The sequence below is a fragment of the Gymnoscopelus braueri genome, assembly GCF_963280865.1.
Source record: "Gymnoscopelus braueri genome assembly, chromosome: 12".
Taxonomy (NCBI): domain Eukaryota; kingdom Metazoa; phylum Chordata; class Actinopteri; order Myctophiformes; family Myctophidae; genus Gymnoscopelus; species Gymnoscopelus braueri.
Genome location: NC_137614.1, coordinates 21,483,652 through 21,496,031, shown reverse-complemented (window position 1 = coordinate 21,496,031; position 12,380 = coordinate 21,483,652). Strand labels below are relative to the sequence as shown.

The 12,380-nt window shown below is 42.9% G+C and overlaps 1 protein-coding gene across 2 annotated transcripts in view; it reads left to right on the top strand.

Moving 5' to 3' along the window:
- Positions 1-4,770: 4,770 nt before the first annotated feature.
- Positions 4,771-12,380, top strand: part of mgll (monoglyceride lipase) — a gene marked incomplete at its 5' end in the record, with an annotated part of 53,287 nt that continues 45,677 nt past the window's right edge. The window contains 2 exons of one of the 2 annotated variants that reach the window (XM_080445753.1): positions 4,771-5,165; positions 7,061-7,268. In XM_080445753.1, the coding sequence (XP_080301879.1) occupies positions 7,138-7,268 (131 nt within the window). Of the gene's footprint in view, positions 5,166-6,966; positions 7,269-12,380 lie in introns of those variants that run through there. The other variant, XM_080445752.1, reaches the window with a different exon arrangement.

The following is a 12,380-nucleotide window of genomic DNA, read 5'->3' as shown; positions in this document are numbered from 1 at the left end:
ACTTTTGGATGGTAATCTTTGCTGATGTAGTACGCCATGTGGTGTTTACGTTGCACCTGATTATTTTACTGCTAAGTAATTGGCACACCTTGAACGATGGAGGGGGCAAACTTATTACTGAAATGTGGTGTTGTGTGTATAGTATTAGGCTGGAATAGAAACCATGGCACATAATTAAATACTTCTGACATACAGTATACGTAGATGGTGTATGCATATACTGTAGAATAGATGATACTGTGCATGGCAAGTTTTGGATTGCAGACATTGCATGAAGAGATTAATACAAATTAAAAAAAAGATTAATCTTTGGGGCAAAAGAAAACTAGCCTACCATAACTTCTGTTCAACAGAACCATCTGGCAAAGGAAAATATGTATCAAGTTTTACTTTAATCCCATGATAGGCAGATTGTTTGTGCACCTCCAAATCTCCCAGTTATTTTGAAATGTTTTCCTCTGACAGGTTCCACTCCTTCATTATGAGCACAGCGACTGGTGAAGTGCACACCCTGTGTATAAACTATTTGCTTGAAAACGGTCTAAATTGGCCTTACTTAATCATTGTGCATTCTTGCTTTTCAAATGCATACCATATATTTCCAACTGCTGAGTCTATGCAAAACGCCATCTGTTGATGCCTGCTAACAGGTTTCAAGGACACTGCTCCAGTTCTCCTACAGTATGCTCCCATAGAGAGCTAGGGAGATAGATAAACCACATACTCCTCTGTTTATTTATTATCTATACATTGCCCTCTTTTTCATGCTCATAAACATCTGCTGATGGTCTCACTTCATGAGGAATCCAAAAAAGGTTGACAAAAGACTCCATCTTTGATGCACTTATCCAGAATGACCTCACCTCCACTAAATGAGCAGGGAGTCAGATCTCTACACTTAAAAGTGGTGGTGTATCAATTGAATGTCCAAAACCAAACAAGTGGCAGTGAAACAGTTTGGGTTAGACTAAATAGCAAAAACGTGTCAATTGAACAATTGCTTGACAAATGCACCATTTAGATAGTAGAGGCAAGACCATGTTTCAACAGGGGGTGCCATTCTGCAATTTTGGATTGGACCATAATTTAGAACCATCATCAAGTCTAACTAAAAAGTTGTGATAATGTTGCACAGGACCTCACATTCTGTAGCCTACAGGACATAAAATAGACTGCATATGCCCTACTGTGGATAACTTATGGCAGAGACTACAATAATAGTTGGCCTACCTTGATGGAAACTTGCTCCTAATTGAAAGTCCACCTAGATCCTAGATCATTTTCAGGTGGTGGACTGAATATCACATGCATATTTAACGCATGATGCTGATGATCAGACATTAACACCTGGCATTAATTTGTGTCCTGTATGACAGGGCTGTAATTGGATATAGCAGTAAAATACAAGACGCATTGAAACACAGAAACACTGGCACGCATACAAACACTGGCACATACTGTACAATGAATACAAACAAGCATTTACAAACACTCTAAGCAAACATAGCTTAAACAATCATGTTTAAGCACACAGAGTGGCACACATAGAAAAAGGCCTGAAATAGAAATCATGCAAAGCACAGGAATGCTAAAAATACAAATGCACACACACTGTAGACCTCTGTTGTGATCCTAAGACCTATCCTAACCCGTGGTAACTGGTCATTCAGATGGATTTCCCATCTACAACACAGCATGTTCTGAAGATTATTAAGCACTATTTGCAGTCATGACTGATATAGCTACGCTAGAAAAGGCAGAACAGGAACAGAGCAGTTATCATGTGATACAGAGAAAGATACATTATCTTTGTGATGTTCTAATAAGCAGACGAGTTGTACTTCAACGGTGACATCCCATTATGTTTGGGCCCAGTGCTGTATTTTTTTGACAAAGTAGATTGCATGCCATTGCCATCACAAGCATATCTACATGCTTATGCACCTACAAGAATTCAGGTCAGGTCAAACCGCCATTAAAACACTAGTCAAGCGTGTTTAGCTAGAAACGTAAAGAACAATACACACCCACCTAGCCTACTGGTTAACCCATTAAGGCCTGAGGCCGATAACACAAAATGTCTTCTAAATCCTAACATGTTGCTAAATCAGTGGTCAAGGACCCCCAAAAAGACATACAGTATATTTGGCCACGGACCCCCATCTCAAAATAGTTTGTTTGTTACAAATGTTCGCTTTAAAATATATATATATTCAAAGATTTGCACACATGTTCACGAAAAAAAAAATAGCAGATCTACAAGCTCGTAGTGCTATGAGCTTGTATATCTGCTATTTTTGAATAGCCAAAGAAGTCTAACATGACACAGATGCGTTCGCGGTCTTAACGGGTTAAGCATGTCAGGGCAGATGGTCATTAGATTAGTTGAGACATGGATTCCAGACCAGTCATCTCTTTGTTTGAGGATGAGAACAAGGTATCTCCACAGTCTTACAGTTTTTCACAATTGTTTACACACGTTTCTCAAAACAATAACGGCTTTCTCAAACCTCACACACAAAATGCTAAACCCTACACTCCCTTCGCAAGATGACTCTTTGCCATCAAATCTCTTAACTGTTCACAAAATGGAACTCGTGTTTTCATTTGGTACACACAGCCATATTTTCAAATGACACACACATATCATTCATTACAGTACACACAATAAGCATGTGCTGCACACTACCAAGCATTTACAGCACACTGCAGGGCAAAATTGAAAACACAATCATATAAATGGAACACACCATATGAATGACAATGACTCTGGAGAATGAGCCATTTCTCCTTTTGTAAAATGACTCAGTGTAGGCCTAGTGTAGACATTTTTCGATTTTGATTTGGAAAAAAACATATTATACTAATCGAGAATCGTTTGTTTTGAAAAAATCGGAAAAGAATCGGAATCGTGACCCCAAGAATCGGAATCGAATCGTAAGATAGCAGAAGATTCACACCCTAACAGTGACGTCGCCACAAGCCTCCTCCATGGCCTGGAGCAGTGGGACCCGGCTCTGTGGGTTCCGTTCATTTACCTTCCACCTCCAAGCTCAAAAGAACTCCTCAATGGGATTCAGGAAAGGAGAATAAGGTCGAAGGTACAGAAAAATGGAAACGTAAAAATGTGGGTGGTCCTGGAACCACTCACGCAGTGGAGCTCACCAGACCTGAATGTTTAGAGATTTGACTATTTGTGTGTTGTAGGTTGATGCTTTGAGATTTTACGTGAGAAGTGTATGCAACAACTGAACATTGTGTGTAGTGTTTGGACAACAAGGTGTGTTGTAGATTGATGCTTTGAGATTTTATGTGAGAAGTGTGTGCAACAACTGAACATTGTGTGTAGTGTTTGGACAAGGTGGTAATGTAATTGACATCAGAGTGTAAAGAAGGAAAGTCAGAGTCTAATGCAGATAAGGGAGTGTGAAGTAGTGCCAAATTGGGTGGAGCGATTAGTACATGAAGTTAAGGTTGTGAAAATTGTGCCTAATTTTAGCTTTTTGTGTGTTAACAATTGTGAAAAACTGTAATTGTGCAACCATAAGCAACAGTCATCTGTAATCCAACCTGGGATGGGAACACCCCACAAGCTCTGAATGCTGATGAATTATATTTCGGCATCAAAAACAGCAACCCATTTTCAGCTAATGGATTTCCACTGAGGCCCCTTTTTTCACGGGGCCTCCTGGCCGTGCAGCAGCATTCTCTGTACTTCATTGATCCACTCTCTGAGGCTTCTTTTAACAGTCCAGAACCCAGAAACATATGGTGGGTTTCAATGAGGAGGAGAGAGGAAGGATGGAGGAATGAGGAAAGAAGGGGATGGTGATGATGAGAGAGGGTGAATGAGAAATTGCAAGGGGGGTTTCAGAGAGAGAGAGAGAGAGAGAGAGAGAGAGAGAGAGAGAGAGAAACCAGGGAAGAATGAAAAGCGAGGGAGGGAGAGGCAGTGAAAGGAGGGAAGGTGGGAAAAAGAGGGATTGGGAACCAAAGAGAAAGAGGAGTGAGCACAGGAGGGGAGCTTCAGGGCAAAGAGAGAGAGAGAGAGAGAGAGAGAGAGCATGAAGGGGCTTCAGTGTGTGTGTGTGTGTGTGTGTGTGTGTGTGTGTGTGTGTGTGTGTGTGTGTGTGTGTGTGTGTGTGTGTGTGTGTGTGTGTGTGTGTGTGTGTGTGTGTGTGTTGCAATATAGCCTCAATCTCCAGGCTTTTAATTATTTTAGTTGCAATGTAACCGCTCTGTTACAAATTTCTTTATTACATTATTTGGTTTGTTTTGTTCCACTTTTGCTTTGGCAATGTATGTTTTCTCATGCCAATAAAGCCCCTCTGAATTGAGAGAGAGAGAGAGAGAGAGAGAGAGAGAGAGAGAGAGAGAGAGAGAGAGAGAGAGAGAGAGAGAGAGAGAGAGAGAATTGGAGCACACACACAAGAGAGGCTTCAGAGAGAGATAGAGAACATAGAGAGGGAGAGGCGCTGAGTGACGCCAAAATGACAGAACGGGGCAAATGAAGAAGAGAAGAGTAGGACTGCCAAGCAACACACTCTCTCTCTCTGCCCCGGGTGAATAGAATGTGTGTGCGACAGTTTCACTGATCACTGTGTGTGTGTGTGTGTGTGTGTGTGTGTGTGTGTGTGTGTGTGTGTGTGTGTGTGTGTGTGTGTGTGTGTGTGTGTGTGTGTGTGTGTGTGTGTGTGTGTGTGTGCGCGCGCATGCGTGCGTGCGTGCGTGTGTGTGTCTGTGAGAGAGAGAGAGAGCGAGCGCGTGTGCGTGTGTGAGTGTGAGAGAGAGAGAGAGAGAGAGAGAGAGAGAGAGAGAGAGAGAGAGAGAGAGAGGGAGCGGCGCGGAGGAGAGAGAGGATGTGTGTGTGAATACTTGCTCTGAGTCTTTCCCCAAAACGCCTCTGACTACATTCTTCCCTCAACAGGCGCCGACAGCGGAGCATCGGTTGAATACCGTGCTGATTAAAACCCACTGAAAGCTGGAGCGAGAGAAGGGGTGACAATAAAGGAGAGAGAGAGAGAGAGAGAGAGAGAGAGAGAGAGAGAGAGAGAGAGAGAGAGAGAGAGAGAGAGAGAACCAAAACAAGGAAGAAAGAGAAACTGAGAAGTGACAAGTGAAGTCAAAGAAGAAGCTACAACTTCCAAGAAGCGTCTTTGCAGCAGGTTGGTCGATCAACTTTCCTGCATTCATTCATTCGGTACTTGCATTACTTCATCATTGACCATTAAAACCCCATATGGGTCCGGAGTCTCTCAGGGCTCAATACATACTAGTGTCTTTTCTATTTTCTGTTATTGTGGGGAAAGCTCTCGCTGAAATTCGGCATCATAATAATGATGACAATTAAATAATAATGGAATGTGTATTGAAAATTCTGCTATATGATATAGCCTATTATTTATAGCCCCATGTTAATGTTCATTTATTTAAATTAGTATTTTATAAACATTAACATAAATGTTGTTGAAATTTAAAATTCTCAAGGCCACAATTAGGCTAAAGAAGACAATGAAGGACTCAAAACAAGGTGGCATCTGCTCTGCACTAAAGCTAAAAGGAGATCCACTTCAGGACATCACATGGGGCTATTTTTATCTGCAGCACGGTGCCATGTGGTAGAGGTAGACTACGGCACCATCTGTACATTCCATTACATTAGAGCAGTGGATCCCAATTCCCAAACTTTTTAGCTCAAGAAGACCCAAAAGAGAAATTAGACGTTTGCCCGCGTTGTGAGCTTGTAGTTCGGCTATTTTCACTACTTCTTAAACATTTATTTTCTAATTTATGGAATTTCTTTGATTTTTTTTTATTTCTTTTGATCTATTCATGAAATTCTTTTGAAAATCATTGAATTCATTTTTTAATTCATGAAAAATGTTGCATTTCTTTTATGTTTTGACATTTACTCATGACCCATACAAAATGGTCCGCAGCCCACATATGGGTCCCGAATCCCGACCCACCGTGTGCATTAGATTACATTATGCACTTGAAATCATGCCAGAGAAGTCATCTGTGATGCTGTGCGACGGGCATGCTGGCTGCTTGCTGCTGCCAAATGCCAATGGGGGGATGTGTGTGTGTGTGTGTGTGTGTGTGTGTGTGTGTGTGTGTGTGTGTGTGTGTGTGTGTGTGTGTGTGTGTGTGTGTGTGTGTTGTGTGTGTGTGTGTGTGTGTGTGTGTGTGTGTGTGTGTGTGTGTGTGTTTGTGCGTGTGTGTGTGTTAGTGTTTGCGTGCGGGGGGGCGGGATCCGTGCGTGTTTGGGAGAGCATGCGCGCGGCACCGTGTGCGTGCGCGTTTATGTTTATGTGTATTAAAGGATCCTAATAGAGACACATGAATGAGCCTCTAGTCTACCCGGGAATCCGGTATCATGAACAAACCAAATGTACAACTACAAATTAAAGTATAAAAAAAGAATAATAAATAAATAAAAAGAAAAAAATGAATACAACAAGTGCATGCGCGTGAGAAAGAGCGCCAGTGTGTGTGAGAGAGAGAGAGAGAGAGAACGAGAGAGAGAGAGAGAGAGAGAGAGAGAGAGAGAGAGAGAGAGAGAGAGAGAGAGAGAGAGAGAGAGAGAGAGAGAGAGAGAGAGAGAGAGAGAGAGAGAGAGAACGAGAGAGAGAGAGAGAGAGAGAGAGAGAGAGAGAGAGAGAGAGAGAGAGAGAGAGAGAGAGAGAGAGAGAGAGAGAGAGAGAGAGAGGCACTGACAGTGGGACAGTGGAGAGATCTTGGCACGTGACGTCACTACGTAGAGCCTAGCTACCGTCCTCCGACTGGTAAACATTCCTGGCGCGTGTACCGTGCACGCGCGCGCGGTTTTAACGACACGAGACGAGAGATTATCATCATCACAACAACAACAACCGAGCATAGAGTTATATAATAATAATAATATAACACCGAGCCGCCGCTGTGTGAATGAATCCTCTATGAGCGAATGACAGCAGCGACACCATGAACGCAGTGACCGCCACCTGCCTGCTCGTCGCCGGCTTCTCATATCTGTACAGCAGCGATGTCTTATCGGTGCTGCGTGTCTATGTTGCAGAGCGGGTGTTCGGCGTGTCTTCTCCTCCCTCCTCCTCCTCCTCCATCTCCTCCTCATCCTCCTCCTCCTCCGCCCCCATGCCGGAGCAGGGAGCCCCTGCTCCTCGGATGACCCCCCAGGGGGTCCCCTACGACGATCTCAAGCACCTCGTCAACGCCGACGGGATGCACTTGTTCTGCCGCTACTGGGAGCCGGAGGGTCCGCCGAGGTCAGTGAGTGCATGGTGTTGTGGTGGTGTTGTTGTTGTGAAAGGAAAGATGGAGGCTTCACGAAATACCGACTCAAAGTCACACACTCAGTGGTGTAAAGTAATTAAGTACATTTACTCAAGTACTGTACTTAAGTACACTATTGAGGTATTTTTTACTTTACTGTAGTATTTCCAATTTCCTGTACTTCTACTTCTACTCCACCACATCTCAGAGGCAATTGTAGCCTACTTTTACTCGATATACAATTATTTGAAAACTTAAGTTACTAGTTACTTTGTACATTTTGATTAATATTACAAAACATACATTAGCCACTTCAACCCCATATACATTTCGGCCATTTGAAAATAGCCGATCTACTGTACAAGCTCAGAATGCCTAGTGATGCGATGCATTGTGAGCTTGTAGATCGGCTATTTTAAAAAGATTTTTACATATTTTATACATTTGAAAACTTGTGAAATGGGACATTCTGCCTAATGAGTACTTTCGGTACTTTAAAGTACATTTTGATACCAATACTTTTGTGCTATTACTCAAGTAAATTTTGAATTCCGGACTTTTACTTGTAACAGAGTATTTCTACATCGCAGTATTGATAATTTTACTTAAGTAAGAAATGTGAGTACTTTTTCCACCACTGGCAGTTTGACATCAGGCTGTATGGTTTTTCTTTGATGTGATGATAAAACAGCATAGTAGATAGCTACTGTATTACGTAAACGTGACTGGAACCTGTACCCAGCTGGCTGTGTCCTATTAGTTCATAGCCTACTACACCGACATGGTTAATAAAACATTCTCACGTGGCTACTCAGAAGTGTGACCATAATAAGACCATAATAAGATTCCCTCTTTACTGGAACTGTGTCCCTTAGTTATATAGAGACCCCACGCCAACTTATTCAGCCCCATGAGCCCATGACCTAAATATAAATGAGAACACATTTCTTATCCCATGACTCAGACTCATAAAACTATTAGATTAGGAGTCCTGAATTGGCCTTCATCTTATTGGGTCATGACCCATTGACCCATAGTCAAAGACAAAAGAGCTAATGTACAGTATGTCAACGACCTCCCTTCCATGACCCAGTGTAAGAATGAAATCTAAAAATCTTGGTCCTAGGGATCTCCTGAAGGATATTGAGGCACATTTCATAAAAAACTGTTATTTGTTTTTTTCCAAGAGAGTATAGACTTGGCTCCTGAGCCTGGTGGTCTGCTATTGGACCACACAGCCTTTTTGACTTTGCGTTTGCCTCCTATTTATTTTCTCTCATAATTTGCGTTATGTGCTACTGCAACAGTGTTAAACATTTCATTACTGTATGTGTGAAGTTGATGCTGCTCTTGGCCGGGTCTGCCTGGGCAAGATCTCAAGCTCAGTGGGTCCACCTGGTTTAAATAAAACATATAGAATAAGACACCAGAGCCTAGTGTACTATTGTCTAGCATTCTCTCATCTCTAACACGGATGTTTTCAGCTGTACAATATGCTGCAAAATCATATTCATTTAACCAGCCCTATTTTCAATTATATATAAAAACTAGAAAATGTGCTCCTCGGAGCACAAGTCTCCGCCAGCAGACCTGTGCTATCATTTTTTGTCATTTAGGGATTCTTTGTCTCTGTTTAGTGTTCTTTGTCTCTGTTTCTTAGCTTTGGCCTTCTGCGCCTTTGCTTCTTCATCAGGTTTCAGACGATGATTTACTGCTTCTTCAGTTTGCGTAATGGGAGTTAGTTGCATTGTGTGATCTCAGCTGTGATCTCTGTTCGTACTGGATAGTACTGTTCCTGTCTAAGCTATTTATATATTTATATTACATGAAACTTGACCAATGTTAGGTCAATTGGCTAGAGGGACGCATGACGAAATAAAATCCTATAAATAGGATTTTATTTCGTCATGCGTCCCTCTAGCCAATCAAAAGCATTGGTGTCAACATATTGTCACGTGGAGTTTGACCAATGTTAGCTTGGCTAGGGGGGGGGGGGGACACACAGCGGGACGAAGCGAAAACATACTCTCCGCCTCCGGCGGAGACAATCACACCCAGTGTGAAGTGGGCGGTGTGGTCACAGTGGTCATCACAGTGATGGAAGTTCACTTAAAGAAAAGTAATATTGTGGACCAACCATTGTACACCCCTAACTTAAAAAAACCCATAAATGTGCATAGTCCTATTTATAGGGCATGTGTCATGTTTCACTAGCCAATCACAGTCCTGAATAGACTGTGATTGGCCAATCACGGTGCAGGGTTAGGGGGGTACACTGGTGGCCAATCACAGCGCAGGGTTGGGGGGGTGCAATGGGTGGGGGAGGTCCAAACCTCACATATAGGGGCGGTTTCACCGCCCAAAAATCACACCCAGTGTGAAGTGGGCGGTGTGGTCATCACAGTGGTCATCATAGTGATGGAAGCTCACTTTTAAAAAAAATGGATTTTTGGAAGTGCATAATCCTATTTATAGGTTATTAATGTCATGTGTCTCGCTAGCCAATCACAGGGCTGAATAGAGTCAGCCAACAGAGTCAGCCAATCACAGTACAGCTAGGGGTGTACTAATGCTAGGGGTGTACTAATTATGAGCCAATCACAGTACAGCGAAGGGTGTACTAATGAGGTGTCCCAACCCCACTTATAGGGGCGGCTACACCGCCCAAAAACATATTTCATCTACAAGTTCAGAACATGTCACATTGCAATCCATTGTAGATCTGCTATTTTTGCTATACAAGAAAAAAGAAAATATTTGTAATATTTATATCACCTATAATGCTTGCCATGCCCAAAATATGGATGCCAGGGTGAAAATGGTTTAACTCACACAGGGTAAATTCGTACACGCTTTAGAGTTAAACTAGCTCTCAGGATTTTGCAGTGTATGTTTCTATTACAGGCCCCTCTGCCCCTAATCTCTTATCCTAACCTCCCTCATCCATCGCACGCTTCCAACATGTGGTGGGAGGAACAGCATGAAATGCAACACACACCTAATAAAACAGAGTTACAAGCCTGCCCTGCATGCACATGTGTATGCATACAAGGTAACAGCTTATGTCCACATGTCCTGGTCCTACAGAAAGACATATATTGTGCACAAGCACATACCTGTTTCCTGCAGAGGGAGTAAGAGAAAGAAAGAAAGAGACAATAACAGAGCTTGTACATACATACTGTATGAAGCATACAGGCACAGCATGAGCATACTATAGAGCTGCATGTACACGCATCATGCACACAGTGCATGCAGAGAGAGAGAGAGGTGCCAGACGAAAACCAGAAAACATCTGGATTCTAGTTTTTGCTGATCACAAACACACACACACCTACAAATATACACACACACACGCACACGCGCGCACACACACACACACACACACACACATACACACACACACACACACACACACACACACACACACACACACACACACACACACACACACACACACACACACACACACACACACACACACACACACACACACACACACACACACGTACAGTGTGTTTGTGTTTTTTCTCTGTATTTTTCTCACAAATCATATCTCAGAGTTTACCTGAACTAGTGCGAACTTGTGTGTATATCTTCCTGCGAGTGTGGAAGTGGGCTTTGTGGGTGATTCCAGTTTTGTGTATCTGTTGATGTCTGTCCATGTATACTTACAATTTGTGTGAGTTTTCATATGGGTGTGTGATTGCTAGCTTGCAAGTGGATTTGTGTAGCCTATGAATGGAGCCTTTTGTTTTGTGTGTCTTCTTTAATGGACTCTTGAGTCTGATACTAAAGTTGAACTGAGCGGAACTTTTGTTTTCATCCGAGCTGACTGGTGGTGATAGATAGCTCTTTTTAACAGAGCAGGAAAACAGGTGCCACAAGCTCTGCAGCATGCCTTGGTGTGTGTGTGTGTGTGTGTGTGTGTGTGTGTGTGTGTGTGTGTGTGTGTGTGTGTGTGTGTGTGTGTGTGTGTGTGTGTGTGTGTGTGTGTGTGTGTGTGTGTGTGTGTGTGTGTGTGTGTGTGTGTGTGTGTGTGTGTGTGTGTGTGTGTCTGTGTCTGTGTGTGTCGCGACACAGACCCATTTCAAAATTATCCTTCATGTCCAAAATTCTAGAAAAAATTATCTCCTCACAACTTCTCACTCACCTATCTAATTACAATCTGTTCGAAAAATTTCAATCCGGTTTTAGAACACTCCACAGTACTGAGACAGCCTTGGTCAGGGTCACCAATGACCTACTAATGACACTGGACTCTGGGGACGCTGCAATACTGGTCCTCCTTGACCTTAGTGCAGCGTTCGACACAGTTGACCACGCCACTCTGCTGAGCTGACTGGAGTCATGGGTGGGTCTCCAGCTGATGAGCTCCTACCTTACAGGAAGGACTGTCTCGGTGGAGATAGGAAATGCCACCTCTTCCTCCGCCCCCCTCATTCATGGTGTCCCTCAAGGATCAATTCTTGGTCCACTACTCTTTTCTATTTATATGCTTCCTTTAGGTCAAATAATCAGAAAACATAACATTAATTTCCACTGTTATGCCGACGACACCCAACTATACCTGCCACTCAACACCTCAAATCCCAACTGTCTAGCTTCCCTTAAGGCCTGCCTGGCCGACCTCCAAAACTGGATGTCTGCAAATTTTTTACATCTCAACTCTAACAAATCAGAAATTCTTCTGTTTGGCCATCTCACCTCTAGATCCCAACTTCACAACTGTCTTGACTCCATGTCAGCAAATGTCACACCAATAGCCAAGAATCTGGGCGTACTACTGGACTCTGACCTCCGTCTTGAGGCTCAGGTAAAAACGGTGGTTCCTGCTTTTTTCATATTAGGAACATACACAGAATCAGACCAATACTCTCCACCCCTAACCTTCACAAAGTCGTAAATGCTCTAATTTCATCCCGCCTAGATTATTGTAATGCCCTATACTCCACTCTCAATAAAGGTTCCATACACCGTCTACAATTGGTACAGAATGCCGCCGCCAGACTCATTACCGGAACTAGGAAATCTGAGCACATAACCCCGGTACTGGCGGCACTGCACTGGCTGCCTGTAACTTTTAGAATAGATTTTAAGATTTT